This window comes from Durio zibethinus, chromosome 24 (genome assembly GCF_047325235.1).
Source record: "Durio zibethinus cultivar Kanyao isolate XHJ-2024 chromosome 24, ASM4732523v1, whole genome shotgun sequence".
NCBI lineage: Eukaryota > Viridiplantae > Streptophyta > Magnoliopsida > Malvales > Malvaceae > Durio > Durio zibethinus.
In genome coordinates this window covers 20,096,548-20,114,832 of record NC_143185.1, presented here as the reverse complement: position 1 = coordinate 20,114,832, position 18,285 = coordinate 20,096,548, and the positions used below count along the sequence as shown (strand labels likewise).

The 18,285-nt window shown below is 33.3% G+C and overlaps 3 protein-coding genes, 2 long non-coding RNA genes and 2 other non-coding genes across 8 annotated transcripts; 2 read left to right on the top strand and 5 right to left on the bottom strand.

Annotated features, from left to right (window-relative positions):
• Positions 1-2,288: 2,288 nt before the first annotated feature.
• LOC111316223 (CASP-like protein ARALYDRAFT_485429) lies at positions 2,289-6,231 on the bottom strand. 2 transcript variants are annotated; one of them, XR_016333146.1, is made up of 5 exons: positions 5,388-6,231; positions 4,465-4,597; positions 4,234-4,373; positions 2,685-2,915; positions 2,289-2,579 (listed from the first exon to the last, which is right to left on the bottom strand). XR_016333146.1 is itself a non-coding variant. In XM_022918237.2 (3 exons), the coding sequence occupies exons 1-3, from the start codon at positions 5,519-5,521 to the stop codon at positions 4,179-4,181; spliced, it is 462 nt and encodes a 153-aa protein (XP_022773972.1). In that variant the 5' UTR covers positions 5,522-6,231; the 3' UTR covers positions 4,131-4,178. The 2 variants fall into 2 exon arrangements, 1 of the variants encoding a protein (XP_022773972.1); XM_022918237.2 differs by lacking the exons at positions 2,289-2,579; positions 2,685-2,915 and having other exon boundaries at positions 4,131-4,373.
• On the top strand, positions 2,924-4,095 carry LOC149512033 (uncharacterized). Its single transcript, XR_016333148.1, has 3 exons — positions 2,924-3,210; positions 3,446-3,478; positions 3,961-4,095. It is a non-coding gene; the product is annotated as an uncharacterized LOC149512033 (long non-coding RNA).
• Positions 6,232-6,721: 490 nt separating the features above from the next.
• On the bottom strand, positions 6,722-7,511 carry LOC111316462 (oxygen-evolving enhancer protein 1, chloroplastic-like). Its single transcript, XM_089753488.1, has 2 exons — positions 7,169-7,511; positions 6,722-7,136 (listed from the first exon to the last, which is right to left on the bottom strand). The coding sequence occupies exons 1-2, from the start codon at positions 7,341-7,343 to the stop codon at positions 6,826-6,828; spliced, it is 486 nt and encodes a 161-aa protein (XP_089609614.1). The 5' UTR covers positions 7,344-7,511; the 3' UTR covers positions 6,722-6,825.
• Positions 7,512-8,859: 1,348 nt separating this feature from the next.
• TRNAI-AAU (transfer RNA isoleucine (anticodon AAU)) lies at positions 8,860-8,933 on the bottom strand. The gene has a single exon. It is a non-coding gene; the product is annotated as a tRNA-Ile (tRNA).
• A 65-nt stretch (positions 8,934-8,998) lies between these two features.
• On the top strand, positions 8,999-10,407 carry LOC149512031 (uncharacterized). Its single transcript, XR_016333147.1, has 2 exons — positions 8,999-9,125; positions 9,876-10,407. It is a non-coding gene; the product is annotated as an uncharacterized LOC149512031 (long non-coding RNA).
• On the bottom strand, positions 9,382-9,470 carry LOC149512032 (small nucleolar RNA SNOR75). The gene has a single exon (XR_016333451.1). It is a non-coding gene; the product is annotated as a small nucleolar RNA SNOR75 (small nucleolar RNA).
• Positions 10,408-12,562: 2,155 nt separating the features above from the next.
• Positions 12,563-15,241, bottom strand: LOC111316222 (BTB/POZ domain-containing protein At5g66560-like). The gene is made up of 4 exons (XM_022918236.2): positions 14,920-15,241; positions 14,765-14,834; positions 13,337-14,668; positions 12,563-13,254 (listed from the first exon to the last, which is right to left on the bottom strand). The coding sequence occupies exons 1-4, from the start codon at positions 14,955-14,957 to the stop codon at positions 12,670-12,672; spliced, it is 2,025 nt and encodes a 674-aa protein (XP_022773971.2). The 5' UTR covers positions 14,958-15,241; the 3' UTR covers positions 12,563-12,669.
• Between the last annotated feature and the right edge of the window lie 3,044 nt (positions 15,242-18,285).

The following is an 18,285-nucleotide window of genomic DNA, read 5'->3' as shown; positions in this document are numbered from 1 at the left end:
ATATTCCTTTCTGCTATTTTTCTATTAGCGTTAGGCTGTAACGTTTACATGTCATGAAGAATCGCGTGAGATGATTAATGCACCTAGAAAAAATTCCTTGATTTTACGAGTTCGATAACTTTTGTTAGTAAAAACATTAGTTCCATTGGCTAAAACAGGATATAGTGAACGTAAATTCGTAACTTGGTTGTGAAATAATTCATGCCATTGAATTTAAAATTTAATTCAAATTATATTCAATAGTAATTCTTTACCTTATTATTTGTGCCAAGTTGTTTTTAAAGTGTGAAATTTTTGAAATTAAAAGAAAAAAGCGATTAAAGATAAAAATTATAAGTGGTCTCAATATTTTTGTTCCAATGCTCCAATAAAAAATGGGCAAAAGAGGATAATAAAAAAAAATGAAAAGGATGTAAAAGAAAGTAAAATTTTGAAATGATATTCGAATGATTCTATTTATATCTATAAGAAAAGAAACAAAGGTAACCTTATCTGTCCAAAATCAACCTTAAAATTTAAAATGACTTGATAGATCGAGTTGATTTAGATATTAATCATTCATTTCAAAAATGATAAATTAACATTTAAGAAAACTTATTAAATAGATTGATGAGGTGATTGAGCTAAAGTGGTTCTATGAAATCAAGTCTGATTAAATACTTCAACTCGATTTCATTTATAAAAAAAAAAAATTTCAATTCTTCCCATTGTATAGCTTAATATCAAATGTATAAAAATAAATCTTATTTCAATTTCAACTCTACCAGTTTCATTGAATGATATATATTTGCAATCCAAATTCAAGTTAGGACGATCCGTTATAGTTTTTTCAATTCATCAAATCAGTAGGATTTGCTAATAATTGGGGAATGAACATGAGGGCATGACCCACTGTGACCCTTTCTGTGAAGCTTCATTGGGCTCCTTTCTCCCCAGCTACATCCACCGATAACGCTCACCTAATCATGGAATGAAAGTCTTTCTTAAGGCCACACACGAATGCTTTTCATTTCTTTAATCTCGCTTTCAATTAAACCACATTCGCTTCAATTTTTTATTGGATGACCTTGATCATAAATTATATGAACAAAAATAGTTGGCAAACAAGAAATTAAACCCCACCAACCGGCATAAACTTCATAATATAAATTAATTTTACCTAAATCTTATAAATTTTTGAATGGGATTTCATTGCCGGACACCTTTTCTCCTTTGTATCTTTGATTCAATCATGGGATCATAAAAAAGGTAGCCTTTGGCATTGCCATGAAAGTTCCTCCCTTGTCTAGAACTTGAAAGCTTTTTTTTTTTTTTTTTTATGCTGTAAGGTTGTCATGTTCATTTGGTAGGCTCTAAAGGGGACTGATCTTCCATGGTCAGAATCTCATATCATGCCACTTTTCTACAACATCAAGCCTCTCCTAGCAAATCAAATTATTGGGTATTGATTTAAAAGTACGGGGGACTCCATGAATGGATTGATAGTATGCCCAAGGATCATTTTTTTAATGACAATGATCAATGCATTTATATCATACACCAACAAGGAACTTTTGTTTTTTGTTATGGATTCATGTTTTGGTTGATATCCTATCCAATCCGTACTACTCAAAATTATGTGGATAATAAATTTTTTGGCATGAAAAATGATGAATTTAATATAAATTAAGTAGAATTATTTGTATAGGATTTTCTAATTTTTTTCATTTATTTGGTTCATATTTTTTATTAGCAATGTGTGAATCTGAACTTGTAGAAGATAGAGGATCTGAAAAATGTATCCCAATTAATTAAAATATGCGAATTAACATAATTGAATTTTGATGAGTAATCAACAATAATTATATGATTTATTGATAAAATATTAAATTTTTAGTTTTAGTCACCAGAATTCAATTTTTTAATTAATTGAATTAAATTATGGATTCAATTTTTTAAAGCTAAAATAATAAAAAAAGAAACCCTAAACTTTACCATTTTTTTTTATAAGCTTTTATATTTTTATTGAACCAAAATAAGTCCTTTTTTTATTTATTTTGTACTCAAATAAACTCTTAAATTTTAAATTGTATAAAAATAAATTTTTATTTTTTAATTTGTAGCTAAATAAACAATTAATATTAATCAATTTTTTGTTGAAATAAGAACATATTTGAATATAAATTAAAGAATAAAAACTTATTTTAGATACAATAAAATATAAATATTTATTTAAATAATATAATATAATTGAAAGATCCTTTTAATATTTTAATAATTATTTTAACATCTTTGACATGATAAAAGAATTGACACAAATAGAATCATGGTATCATATGGTTGAAACTGAGAAAGTTAAAGATGTTCATCAAAGACTATATACAAATTGTGTAATTTAAAGGTGAAATATAATTTCATATTTTCTCATAAACTCTAATAAAAAAGCTAGCTACAAAGTTCTAAAACAAAGGAGATCTTCGTGGAATCCCTTTCCTACTCCTCCTTCTATAAGAATATGGAGACTGATTGACAGGCTTGAATGACATTCTTTCACACTTTATTTTGTTGGGTTGCCTTCTGAAATTCCCCTCAATATTGATCTGCAATCAAAATTTTAAATTAAAACATGTCTCTGATATTATATATATATATATATATAAAGAAAATTAAACAAAATCAATGATATAAATATAATATATATGTACCATGCATTCGATAGAACAAAACTTTGAAGTTGTGGCCGGAAGCAATTGCCAACCACATGTTTCACACTTCGGTATAGAGTTGGAATTGTTTGGTCGCTGTTCTGTTTGCCCTCTTTGGTTAACATAAACAACTTTGCAGTCATTGTTTATGTAAGATTGGATACTTGATGCATCAATAAGGTTACGTATGTCATCAACTTTAATTGCCACTTGATGTGAGGTTTTGTACACCTAAAAAAATCAAGGGTATCACAAAAAAAAAAAGAATTAAATTCAGGCTTATGAATAAAAAGATACGTTAAAATCTAACACTTGATCAAGTCGATTCATGCAATAATTTTTGAGATATAATCAAGCTGAAGGGAATTTACTTGAAGAATTTGGTGAGACATATGTTTATTGGATTTCAAGCATCCTTCACAAAGGATCAATCCCGAACAATCTAAACAAAAGAAGGTATTTTTGGAGGCGTGGCTCTCACACAAGGAATAAAACTTGGCTTGCAACAATGGCATCAACCAACAAGGTGTAAGCTTATTCTGTTCCTCCATTGTTAAATTCTCGTAGACAGATGGTTGTAAAATTTTTGCCAGGCTCTCTCTTTCAATATAAAACTATGCGGATTCTAATACCAAAGTCATGTTTATATATATATATATATGTAGCTTTCCTTGTAAAATCCTAGTTGTAGGAGGACTAGGACAAATTTTTTAGTTTTCCTGGTTGTGGTAGGATTACTTACTATTTCCCATATTTTGCAGGAAATAGAAAAGCAGGAGGATTATCCCAATAAGGTTATATCTTCTCTGGTTTCCTGTTATTTTCTTAGACTTCTTGAATCAAATAATTGTTAATTTTGATTCACAACTGAATATCTCAAAGTTAAGAGAATAATCATGACCAATTGACCATAGAACTAAATCAAGAACAAACCTTAATTACCTCAATAAATTCGAGGGAGACTACATTTTTGTTGTTGTATAAAATCTGTCTCGAAAGTTACAAGGTAATTAACCCTATTTTATAAAGTTATATGCTAAACTTTTCTAGTCATCCTGAAGATTTTCCCTGAAATTGAACTACCGTGCAAAATCTTGCATCAGGTTTTGCTTTTTTGATCAACTAGAACATGAAATTCAGGAGATGAGATTGTCATCAGTGAAGCAATGGAAGATGATTTGGAGAATGGATTTGTTATCAGTTTGTTTTTTTTTTTTCATTTATCTGCAAATATTGCATAGTAAATAATGGATGGTTTGGTGTTTTGGTGATTTAGGGGCCCGGAATTCGAGGGTGCGATTGTTGGATTTTGAAGGGAGAGTGGTCAAGAAATGGAAAGAGCGGTTAAGGCAGCCCAATAAAACATGAATTGGCAAGTAAACTTTATTCAAAATCACTGAGATTCAATTTGATCGTTCAAGACTTTGTTGTTTGTATAAAATAATGTCAATGTACAATTCATGTATATAATAATGGGTTGAAAGTAGCAAGAAGTTACAAAGAAGGAAGCAGCCAAAGATTTAAGAGAGTTGAAGAGAAGGATAGGAACCAGGACAAGAAAGCCATAGCAGCAGACAACTGATATCTGCTACATAACTTTGATGGGCAATTTGACTTGCCAACATCGACCAGGAGACTTGTTACACTAGCAGTTGAGCAGGCTGCTGCTAGTGAGAGAAACGACAAGGCCTGCAATCAGATGCAACACAATTTTTCCATCAAGCTGTGAAAAATGATAACATCAGGGGAATGATAACAAAGCAAAAACCTTGTTACATACCCAGTCTCCCACAATGACGATCAGCAGTACCCTTGGTTGTCGTGGTAAGCGTTTAATAAACACAGAATATGCATCAACCAATGCTAATGACACACTCCATGGAGTTACTAAACCCATGACTGTTACCAAGTAGCTGCAAAAAGATTTAAAGAAAATAGGAAATTGATTAATCGCCCAACAAAAACATAAACATTATCTTCTGTATAGTTACATCTAAGGAGCAGTCCAACATTGTAGTTTCTACCTTGCAATTAATCAAACAACACCATAGACCAGGCAAGTTGAGACAACAGGAAGGCTTTAACCATGGCTATTCTTTGTCATTCAGCTTCTATTAGTAGTGCAAAGGTTTTGAAATTGCTAGAACAGAAAAGAAACAGGTCATGTACATACCTTGAGTAAGCATAATGGTTTTAACAACTCTAATTGTTGATACTCCGAATTTCATATTGTCTTAATCAACTACATTAGCATCCTCATCCGAACTTGATAGTTTAAGCTATGGAAAGCATTTGATCTTTGCATAGCCCTTCATCCAAAATAAAATGCACATGATTCATTTGGTTCACGTGCCTCACCCCTTTGCTTCCTCAACCAAAATGGAAAGGAAAATAAATGTTTGATCACTTCTCAAAGAAAATTTTCCCCTTCCAATCATAAATGGCACCTTTATCACCAGTCATCTATAAGCAGCAGTCTCAAGACAGACCAAGATAGCCTAACCTCAATCCATATCGTAAACAAAATAGTTGATTGATCATCATCATGATCATTGATAGCCAATATTAAAAGCAGATGAAGGCATTAAAAGCTGACAATGAATTAAATTCCAAGAAAATATCAGAAACAAAGACAAGGGTATTGAAGATTAAAGGCCAAACAGAGAAAAAACATCGAGAAGAATTTTAAACTTTGGCAGTTACCTGAAAGAAGTGTAGCTATAGAATTCAACATCCAAACACATGAAGAGAAGTGAAGCAGAGGAGAAAATGGTTTGTCCCAAATGAAGAGCCAAGCTAGCGCTTGTTCCCAACGTCCCTGGCACTTGCTCCATCATGCTTCATGTCATCTTATCTCTCTGTTTCTTCATCTTTAACTTTAGTTTCCCAAAAAAAGAAAAAATAAAAGTTGGAAAACCCAACACAAAACAGTGGCCAAAGAAAATGGAAACAGGCTGAAAGAGAAGAATTGGACTTGAAAATTTTGAAAAAAAAAAAAAACCTGTCTTTGGTTTTTGTTTCCTATGATAAACAAACTGGAAGAGAAAGAAGAAAAGAGAGGAAAAGATGAAACACGGTTAAACTCAAGCTATTTCATGGAGGAAAATCATGTAATGAAGAAATTTCGACATTTGAGTCATATACAGATTAAGTCAAGTTTTCTGAAAAGTACAAGTTTGAATGAATTGTTTAAAGATTAGTTTAATTTGACAAGTTGAGTTCATGTTTTTGAAACATACAAAGTTGACTGCCGGGCCAGACAGTATGAACCCCATAAAAGGTTGTAAAGTTAGGTTGATCTGAACTTAATGTTTGAACATCTAAAGCCTAAAACAGTGACATGAACCTGTACATTTCATGATTCAATCATTTTTAAGCCAATATTCTTTCATTGTTTAAATATTGCCAAACAAGAACCTCGTGCCAGATTTCTTAAGTGTCTGCCATTCTTTATCTGTTTTTTTATTAAGTAAATTATTAAACAGCAAATCTTAGCATGTTCTCATGTGTTGCTTCGAAGGGAAGGTAATAAACTAATATGAGATGGCCGTTTCTTTCAGCAAAAGGCTTCTCATGTGTAATTTTAGTGGCCTTAGCTTCGTTTTTCTTTTATTTTTCTGCTTTCCTTTATTGTTTCTTGTTTTCCTGGCGTTTTACTTTTTCTCATGCTTCTCAATGGAAAGCCACTGATTTTATACCAAAGAAAAACAATACTTGCATTTACCTTAATTTATCTGAACCAATAAAGTACCATAAGCGAGAATAATAAAAGCCAAAGAAGAACAAGATCTTTTTTAAGCAGTATTAGCCTGCACCAGAGGTGATACGAGCACCACAATGAAGAACTCAGGAATAGAATCAATCACATCCCGTTCAGCTTGATCACTTTCACAAGGTTGGAACTCGGAAGTTTGATTACCTCAATTCTTAGTACAAGTTATAGTAGTTTGGCGAGAAACCAGTTCTGGTACATGAAGCAGGGAGTTAGGGTCTGTTCAGGAAACTTTGGAAGATTGTAAGAAGCCAACATAGTAATATACAAAGAAGATAAAAATCTCAGTGCTTCTCATTGCAAAGTTTAGCAACCGCTTCGAATTACCAAATCTGAACCTGAGAATAAACACATTCATACAAGAGCTCTCTATGAATCAAGCCGAGAATACCAGATACCAGTGATCTTCACATCCTTTGGAGTCTTGGCACCCAAGTCAGTGTCAGATGGCTGAACGCTCTCAAACTCACCAATTACTTCTCCAATCTCAGGCTTGCTCTTGGTAACACCCAAGGTGATTTTCCCTGATGAAGATGCAGCACTCTTGTTGTTCTCCTTAGCTAGTTCTTCCTCATCTCCTCTTCCTCCAGCGGGCAAAGCAACTGCATTGTTTGGGTCCAAGAAAGATGAACCACGGTAGGATGGTACAAGAAAATCTCCTCCAAAGCTCTCAGGTTTACAAGAAAGTCTCCTCCAAAGCTCTCAGGTTTGCCTGATGCCACCAATTGTTTGATGGTGAAAAGGAAGGGCACATGTTCACCACCAGGAAGCTGAACTCTCACAGCAGCATAATCAATTCCATCTTTCTCCTCAAATTTGACTCTGCTATCAGCAGATACTTCGAAAGGTCCCTCGATTTCATCAAGGGTGTAGGTTAAACGGGTCATGAGCTTGGTTTTTTGGAACTCTGGAGGGGCATTCTTGTTAACCCTTTCAGCCTTGACAGTGAAGGAAGTAGGCTCTAAGCAGAACTTCTTGGCGTAGTATTTGCCAGGCTTGAAGGCAAACGAGTCAACACCACCATCGAAGGTTGGGCACTAGTTAGCAGTTCCAGTTCCCTTTACTTCCATGTACGTCTTGCTCTGGATTTCATCAAAGGTTAGTCTCTTTGGAACTCCTTCAGCGCTTGCTCCCTTTAAAAGAAACAAGTGATTGTTACATAATACTCAGATCATAATCCAATAAACTCTTTCTTCTCAAAATTGAAATGAGAATGAAAAAGGTTCAGCAAGATGAATGCATTTTAGAATCAGATCAGCTTCAATTAGTCCAGGAGGTAGAACAATATTTTCAAAAGCTCATATCTTCAAAGAAGTAGTCTCTTCTCTTAAGGTCATATAGCAAATATTAATATATCATAAGGGCACAGTAAACAAAGAAATAGAAATTTGAGGTTATTCAGAGGTGATAACACTTAGAAAAGCTCCCGTGCAAAAGAATTCAGTTCATTTCCCGCACAAAGCTTTGCTTACTAAACAATTAAACCCGAAAACAGATATGAAATCAAGCCAAAAAAACTATACCGAGACAACAAGAGCAGATGTAGCCAGAGCGAAACCAGCTATCTTGGTAGCATCAACACATTTTTGAGCCAAGTCCTTAAGGTCAGTTTGCAAAGAGCAAATCAGCTTAGCACCAACAGGCTCCAAGCCAAAGGCCTTAGGAACGCTCTGGGAAGGCCTGAGCTGCACACTGGTCCTAGATGGCACACCAACCTTGGTTGGTTGCATGAGGGTAACTGCTGCTTGTAGTGAGGTTGCCGTGGTTCAAACTTTGCAAAGAAGCCCATCTGTGTTCGTGTCAGGAAACTTGGTAGTTGGAACCTCCAAAAAGGAGTTTCGTTTAGACTTTCAGGGTGAGTGGGAAAATTTTGTGGCAAATGTTTTGGTGGCATAGGGGTGAGTAAGATAAGTGGATAGGATAAGGGGTGTTGTCATTGGTGGGATGAAGCAAATGTCTCTGGTGTAAGTTATGCCACGTGGCGATTATGTCAAGTTGATAAAGATTCTGGTAGTGGACTGGATGACGTGGAGGAAGTTGAGATTCGTAGGCATTGGAGTTGGATTTTAATCAAATTTTGCTTGGTTGTCCTTACTCCACAGAGGCAGCTCAGTGTCACCTCAGACTAAGGTGAGGGGGCCAACCAAATCATTCTCGTCAGCTTCTTGCCTATAAGATTTTCATGTGGGTTCTAATTGATGATTTGGACCTTCAAAGGTAGCACAAACCGAAAGAATTCAAAGCCCAAATTCAGGCAGGTTGCAGTCCTTTTTTAAGGACAATCAAGGCACAATAACCGTTTTAAGGAAAGGACAGGTGGTTGGGGTCTTATAAAAGGTAGGCCGGACAGGTGGTTGGGGTCTTATAAAAGGTAAGCCCAATCAAGAGACAGGTAAAATTTTATGGCCCATGCAGGTCTCGAACCTGCGACCTTCGCGTTATTAGCACGACGCTCTAACCAACTGAGCTAATAGGCCATGTTGTTTGTGGTGTCATCTTTATTATTAAAAAATCCAACTTTAGAAATAATTTGCATTTTCATCTTTAATCTGAAGGTTAACTGCTCAAAAATGAAATTTTCAATCCTACAGAAATCGCTTCAAACCTTAATTTTTGTGGATAATAAAGAAAAGCAGTCAGCTCAGAAGTGGTTGAAAGGTTAATCACAGGTAATCCTCATTAAACCCTAAACCATCATCATCATTGCTTTCTTTTTTATTAAAAATAAAAATCCTTTTTGTTCAAAACATAGAGATTCAGAATGAGTAGGATTGATCATCACAATAAATCAGGCTGTTTCATTAATTCTTCATCATCATTGTGCCTTGCGACCTTTCAATTTACAAAATCAAATTGAACAAAAAGAAAAAGATTTTTGATTTCTTTTTGAATAAAAATACAAAAATAAAAAAAGGAAAGATGGATTTCTCTCAGACAAATGCCTCGATTTGTCATCACGATTTGAAAGAATGGAAAAGAATCTGACTCGTCATCTTTTTTTATCATCACTGAGAAACCCCATTGATAAAAACAAAGAAACTCTCTTTTAAGCTATGAAAAAAGAGAAAGAAAAAAAGAAACCCCCTTTTTTTGTAGCTTCCTGGAATTTGAGAAAGACGTTGATTGAAAATTTTGAGAATTTTAAAGTTGGCAGCTTTAATGGTGAAAAGCTCATGGCTTTCTTTTATAAGGGAAAAGTGATTTAGGTTAGGGATTTATTTTTTTACTTTAATCTTTACCCTCTATATTTGACAAATTTACCAGAAGAGCCATTGGATTGGGTCCATATCTGTCCTTCATGGTTTCAGGATTTTGATGAAAGCTTGACACATTGCCAGACAATGAACATTTGAAATCTTCATCATAACATTAAAATTTTTAAGTTTTTTATTCTTTTTTTTTTTTTTTTTGAAGAGCAGCAACAATTCAGCATTGTACTGAGTGAGTGGCTAGACGAAGTGGAGCAGCAATGACCAGACAGGGTTAGACTAACAGAAGGATAATGCCAACCGTGTTTAATATTCCATGGCTCTGATTGAGGGAATTCCGGAATCCGCCCGAGGCTCGGATGTGCTATTGTAGTAGGTAACATCCGATGACGAGGCATATCAAAACACCAACCCAGCTGTCCTTCAAGGGGTGTGCAAACAAGATTGGAGCCACAACCAGCAGAAGAATCAATGATCCTGGCATCTCCAAGCACAAGCACTGAGACGCCTCACACTCAAGCACAAGCAGTGAGGGGTTTTTGTTTGGATATAGTTATGGATAAGCATAAACTATTCAGGTAAAACGAAATGCTGAAGGCATGTGATCTGAGCAATGACATTCATAGAACGAAGTACCACAGACAATTTGTACGAGTTCTAATTGGGAAACGTCTAGTCTACAATGAAACAACATATAGCAGGCAGTAGGGAATCGATAATGAGCATGCTATTTTAATCATCAGTTAATTGCAATTATATGTTCTATGGTAGTTTATGAGGTTCATGGAGTTCAATTCCAATAGCAAAATGGAGAAATAGACTAGAAATGAATCACAGTCATAGTACGAGTAAAAGTCCAGTCATTTATAGCACAGGGTCACAGTCTAATAGTTCCATCAAAGACATTGCTTCTGCAATTCTGACAAGGCGTAGTTCTTATACAAATTACAAAGAAGTTAAGGTAGACTGAACTCAAAATCTTCACCATATAGCTGACAAACTAAGACAGTCATATTCTCAAGGCACAAGTGGCAATGGCTCGTACAAATCGCCAATCTGAACTGCATCTGCGGCAATTAAAACGCCCAACTAATCCAAACAAAACCCAGCATTATATAAAGGTGAAAGAAGAGAACTTTACATAGCAGAAAATGAGGCGACCCATTTGAGAAAAGAAGTACCAAAACTAAGACCTCCAAGTTTAGTTTCATCATTGATCAATTTCTTTGCAGATAGGTTCAGCTCATTGATATCAGAACTGATCATCAATTCTCCAGCAACAGGATCAGTTTTCATTGCCAAATAATCCATTCTCCCCATTTCTAACTTTTTCTTTCCCGCAGATCTAACTATAACAAATAGGAATTCCTCAGAAATGAAAAATGTTACGATCTTTTTAAGGAAAGAAGAATATAGTGACAATAAGGGACAGGCATAAAGATTTGAGACAAGAGGTGACAGACAGGCAGATACCTTTTGTTTTGTTTATTAGTTGCTTTGTTTGATCTTGTCTGATTGCTTTAGGATGCAAATTTACTTTGATAGTAAATTTGTTACACACCATTCGAGCATTATTAGGTATATTTCCTCTTCCTAATAATGTCGATCACTTAAAAGTGAAGTAAAACACTGTTTATGTAGGTGCTTAGGATGCCATTGCTAGATTTGATCACTTTTTAGCATTAAAAAGGTAAGGTTATCCACTTATTTCCAACCAAGAGAATGCTGGAGACCCCTCAACCAATTATCCAAAGACAAAAAAAAAATAAAAAATCTGAGGGGCCAAGTCGGCAATCTAATTATACTTTTGGAAGATAAGACATTCCCTGTCAAAGTCAGCAATGTTACACAGGAATTTGGCATTTCGCTGACCATACAAACAAAAGGTGCGTAATGCGGATCCATCCATGGCCTGGCCTGAAAGTGAATTCTGATTATAGTGTTCTTATTATACCAAAGTCATTTTAGAATTATTGATTTTGGCAGATTTCAAACAATATTTGAGTGGGAATCTCTCACCAAACAATTCTACTTCTCAACATCTTTGATCCTACAGGGCTCCCACCACCATTTTAAGGAGAATTTATTAGTTGCTGGGATTCAAAATGGTCCCCAATTTGGGTTCCCTCAGAAGGGGGCCTCTAGACACTTCTAATTGATTGGGAGATGAAAAATAAACACACGAAGAAGCAACTTTTTCCCAAAATTACGAGTGATAACGATTTTGAATAAATCGGATTTAATTTGAATTTTTTAAATAATACATAATATTATAAATTTTTAAAATTTAATTTGAATCTAAATTGATATTTTTAAAAATTAATTTAATCTGAATTCTATAGATTTTTAAATTTTGATTATTTTTATTTTTTATATATTATTTTAATAAAAATTTTAATATATTTAAATAAATTTATATATAAAATAATTATTTTATTTTATAAAAATTTTAACAATATAAAAATTAATAAAAATATATAACTTAATTTGATTATATTTTTAAATTTTTTATATGCTAATCTAAAATTTAATCTTAATTTAATATACATATTTAATCCGAATAAACTAAAATTTTAATCTATAAAAATCAAATATTATAATTTTAAATTATTTTTTTATTTTTATAATTTTTTTTTGTGACCCTTACCCACAACAATCCAAAAAGTAATCATCATGGCCCTGATACTTCCAATTTCTAAAACTCCAAATCCTAACCACAGCAAATGCCCCCACTTCAAAAAAAACACAAAGGTTGAAGCTTTTGCTAACGAGTCAAGCATTCCATTTCCTCGTCTGCCTTCTCCACTAACTCCATGGGCCATGACCAGCAATTTTCATCTACACCCCCATGCATCAAAAGATGAGTCCAATCAATAAAATTATTGTAAATAAATAAATAAAAAGAAACAGATTTTATTTTATTTCTTTGTTGGGCTTTTTTTTTAACGTGGCACATTAATCCATTAAACAATAATTTGACGATTATGTTCCTGTGCGGGAAGCTCTATTGTTGAGGAGGATGGTGTGACTGATGCCTTCCTCTTCGCGTCTCCGTAACCGTTGATTCGTGAGAATCACAAACTTGAGTCTTAAATTTACATCCAAACCTTCTATTCAACGATCCTCTCCAACCACCGCCACGTGGACTTTCCTTCTCAATCTTCCGGATCACTTTCTTCATCGTGGAACAGTCCCTCTCCAGCTGATGCACCCGCGTCCTTATGCTATCCATGTCCAGCCGCAGCACCTGATTCTCCCTCACGGCTGCTTTCCACGTGCTGCTCCCTTCCTCTCCACGTGACACCGAAACGGTCCCCACCACCTTTTCCTCCTCTTCTTCCCCGTCCTCTTCCTCTCTCGTCGCCTCCGACAATCTTCCCGCATTCATCGGCGCCGCTTCCGCCGCCAACAACGTCCCTGCGATCGCGTGACGCAGCTGCAACTGCTCGAAAAACAACACTTGCACGACCGCGCGTAAAGGTAACCGCTCGTTTTGTGCCGCGTGCGTGCACGCTTCGACAGTCATCTTCTGACAATCAAACACTCCGCATATCTGTTCCCGCTCCGATTCCGGTAAACAAGGATGCGCCTGCAAAGAAAAAAAAAAACCTCAATTAACTAACTTAAATCATGATTTTTAAAATTTAATCCCTTGCTTTTTCTAATTGTACCTTGAGGTACACATCAATAGCTCTGTAAAGTCGGTCGTCGAAGTTTCTAGCTTGATCAGGAAGGGAAATCGCGAGATTATAAAACTTCTCCGGCTTTAAATTCGCGTCAGATGCGATCTCTGAAAGGTAACCGTCGATTAATTTTCCGACAAGCATCAATGCCGGCGGTGCAACGCTATTGTTATTAATAATGTTGTTGTTGTTGTAACCTCCGGTATCGGTTTCGATTCCTGCAGCGTTTCTCTCTTCTAATCCGTCCAAAAAATAGCCTAAAATCCTCTCAATGCAATCAACGTTATAGAGCGTTTCGTTGAGATACGAATAGCTCGGAATTAACAGATCGTCTAGCGTAGCTTGCTCGAGCTGAAATCCGATCTTCTTCTCCAACACGGCTTTACAAGATTCCGATGCGTTTAAAATGTTAGCAGTTCGTAACAAACCGAATAAAAACCGCGTTGCGGTTGATGATCTGGAGGGGCTCTTTTCTAACGGAAGGTTTGAGATAATAGTTTCCAAAAGATCTCTCTGTTCACTCTCTGAAACAACAGAGGCCGACGACGAAGACGGTTTCCGATTTGACCGCGACGTTCCAGGAACGTGCTTCTTAGCGTAACACATAAGGCAGCTTTCGATGATTTCTGGACTCAGATCTCGCGTTTTCAAAGTTAAAATCAAGCGTTTAAACAACGGCAAACTCAGCAATGCCAGATCTTCGAACCAAGACTCTACATTGTTCGTCCGAGCTTGAGTTTTTCTTCTCAAACCAGTTTCGACTCCGTTCCACAGAGCTTGACTCGAAGCACCCTTAACTTCAACGATTCCGTCATTAACTGGCCAGCCAAACAGAGTCGGATCTGTAGAAGAAGCTCTCGAAGCGATCGAATCAATCAATCTTTGAACAATGCCTAAAGATTCTGCTAAAGACATCACTAATTCGCATGATTTTAACGCTTTGATTAAATCTTTAAGGCTTTTAAAAACGGATTGAGAAAGGAATCGTTCGGTTTTAGATATAAGGTTATCTTCGGAGAACTCATCAGTCATTTCGAGAAACTCGGCGGCGCAAATGAGAGGAATGACAGTGGATGAGGAGAGATCGATCTTAACGCCGTAACAGAATTTGGCGGCGGCTTCAAAAGTTTCCGAACCACCCGGAAAATCAGGTAGAGATATTTGGTATTGATCTTCATCTGCTTCACCATCTTCTTGTTCTTCTTCGATTTCCGTCTCGGTTTCACGTTGCTTTTGTTTGGTAACGGTTGCAGTAGATGATTTCCGACCTTGCTCTGCTATTAACTGATCAAGCTTTCGGCTTTTGGACATCAAAGGAAACTGAAAAAAAAAAATCAAACAAAACAAAACAAAATCATTGAACTAAACAAATATTTGTAAAAAGATTTTTAAAAAATTCAAAGCTTTGTTGCTAACCTTATGGAGATGAAAGCTCATGTCATCAACTTCAATTACAATGTCACTTGGTAACCCAGTAGCGCAAAACCTGTAAACAAAAATGAGAAGAAAAAAAAGTTAAGAAACCTTTTTTTAGGGATGGGAAATAAAGAGGTTGAAAATGAGAATCTAACCATGCTTGGCCCTTAGAACTACGCTTGTCAGCTGCCATTTTTGTTGTTGAAGTTAAGAATCTTTGAGTGTTTGAAAATCTGTTCTGAAAAAACTAAAGCAGATCCATTCTGGGTTTTTGTTTCTTTTCAAGTTTTAGGGTCTGAAGAAGAGAAAATAATGGAAAATAATGAGACGTGTTCGTGGGATTTTATGATGATTAGGGTTTTGGGTTATGGGAATTGAGAAGAAGGAAGCAACAATTGGTGGTATAAAAAGGGGGAAAGAGGATTGGAATCCTACAAAACTCAAACCGAGACAAACGAAACGTGAACAAATTTGGATAAAGGAGGACCAAGGTTTTTAACAATTTTGTAACTTTTTTTTTTTCTTTCAATCACATCAAAGTCTAACGCCGTTTAATCAGTTTAAAAGATAATTTCATTCGAGTAAATTTTAATTTGATTATTATTTAGTCGTTGAATAAATTAAATTTAAATATTTTTATATATATAAATTAAAATTTGAATTTGAATATATAATTTAATATAAAAGTTGAATTCATCTTTATTAAATAAATTTAAATAAATTCTGATTGCAATGACTTTGGAAGCTTTTTACAGCATAGCTGCGAGAGCATTGGATTTTTATTTGTTTTTCTTATATAGCGGCTGAAATATCTTAATCAAAGTTGGTACAAATTAAGCAGGAACCAAAAATCCCATACGCAAGAAGACAACATCTTGGCTTGTCTATCATACCTGTTAAATTGCTCTAGAGGCCAAACCCAATTGAAAAGGTTTATTTTAATTATTAAAATTAAAAATTTAGTATTTTAACAATAAATTATATGATTGTTGATAATTAAAAAATTGATTCTTTGTTTTCCTCAAAGAATAATTAAAATTTTGGATGTCCAATTCTACAAGTATGAGATCCATTGGTTATGAATACAGTCATATGAATGTAAATGGCGACTCGCCAAGAATGCCCCACAGATTAAAAAATGGTTGATTTCAAGTTTTTATTTGATAGTTCAACCCCTTTTTTTTTCTTTGTTTTCTCATTTTGAAAATTTGAAATTTCAGGTCTGAAAACAAAAGTATGGCGCTGGCTTCATTTATAGCAACATATCTACCATTGAACCCCTTTCCATGCTTGCATTTATGAGTCCATTAATGAGGTAACCCCAGGGAATGTTACTTAGTTAAACAGATTTGCCTATACAAATAAATGGTTCAATTTTCCATCAAGTATAAGGATTGAGGTAGATGAAATAGATAATAACGATTTGAATTGGATTAAATTTGATTTAATTTTTTTATAATAAATAATATTATAATTTTAAAAAATTTAATTTGAATTTGAATCGATTTTTTTAAGTTGATTTAATTCAAGTTAAATTTTATAGGTTTAATTCGGTTCATTTTATTTTTAAAATTTTTATATATTATTCTAATAAAATTTTAATATATTTAAAAATATTTATATATAAAATAATTATTTTTATTTTATAAAAATTTAAAAATATATAAATTAATAAAAATTTATAATTCTATTTAATTTAATTTTTTTATTTTTTATATTTCAATTCAAAATTTAATTTAGATTTAATACATATATTTAGTATACAAACTTAATCTGAATTGATTAAAAAAATCAATTTGAATTAAATTTAACATTATAATTTTAAATCGATTTTCAGATTTTTTATTTTTTTTCACCTTTAGGATTAGACATGAACTATTACTCCTTGATTCTTTCTTCTATCTTTTTAATCAAGGGTGTTATGTTCTTTGATTGTTCCAATGATTCCAATGATGGTATAAGTTTCATTCAATTATTAAACTACTAATGCAATGATCAAATAATTGGGTCAAGTTGGTGGTGATGATGTCAAAAACAAGGGCTGTGGAAAAGGAGACTATGAAGCCTTGCTTGTTGAAAGCTGAATCTTCTGATCATAATTACCTTTGAATGAGAATTGGAATATAGGGAAAATCATTGAAGAAGTAGACTAATGGAAGCACTTTTATTTCTGCATTTTTCATGTGTTTAGGTGACTAATCATTAGACAAAATGTACAAAAGAAAGATGGGGTAGTAGTTTCATTGTGGGTATCCATTGAGCTGCCTCTTTTGAACCCAAAGACAATAAAAAAGCTGAACTATCAAAAGCCAAATATTTTTAACAAAGGTCAGAACAATTGCAACTTTACTTTTGGATTTATGAAATCAATAATTCTAATGTGGGTCACATGTTTATTTTGAGGGGACATATGCTTGCCACTACAAGAGAAATTCAATGCCACTTTTAAATCATCATCCAATCTCTTTCAATTTCTTTCCATCTCTTTCTATGTTAATGCTTGCTGCTTGGAAGTTGAAACTCATCAGAAAATTTAACAGATTTGGGGTTAAAACCAAGGAGGCACAAAAACCATGACAGAAACCATCCAAAAGAAAACCAAAACCCCATGGAGACTAGTGGTGTTTAGGGTTAAGGGGAAATGTTTTCTGGCACCCTGCACAAGATAGTATCACTTTGATTTTTAATTCAATGATCCATACACCAGAAGTACATTGTTTGTAACAATCACTCTAAAGTGACATTTGATTAGGAAAATTCATATATATTTTTTAATTTTGATAATGAGTATTTAATTATCATATTTGGTTTAAAATAATTTGATTATAGAAAAAAGTTATGATTTTTAATAGTATCCAAAATTTTAAAATAAAAAATACACTTTTTCTTGTGACATTTTATGATTTTTTAAAAAAATTATTTTATTTTTAAAATTGATCTGAATAAAAAATTATAAAATAGTTATTATCATTTTAAAAAATATGTATAAAAGTCACTGAAATTTAGTTGTAAGTTTTTGTACAAAAAAAAATTTATATTATACTTAAAGGCATTTGACTTGAAGAAATACCTTGAATAATTATTTTTTATTTTTATAAATAGATTATTTAAAATATTTTTATACAAAAAACACTTTAAACAATCATTTTATATTTTAGGGTTTAATGTTAATATTTTTATAAAAATATTATTTAAGTCGTTTTATAAAAAAATCTATTTGGGTTTAGAGTTTAAAGTTAGATTATTTAATATATTTTCGTCGAGAACTATCTTTAATATTAATATTTTTATAAATAAATTATTTAAAGTATTTTTGATCTAAAATTAACTTTAATAATATACTTTTTAAATAAAAAAATTATTTAATACGTTTTTTATTTAAAAAATACCTTCAATAATTTTTTTTATTTTTTTAAAAAATTAGAGATTATTTAAGATTTTTTTTTTGAAAAACATCTTAAATTATCTCTTTAAAAAAACAGAAACATCTTAAATAATATTTTATATTTTTTTATTAATGA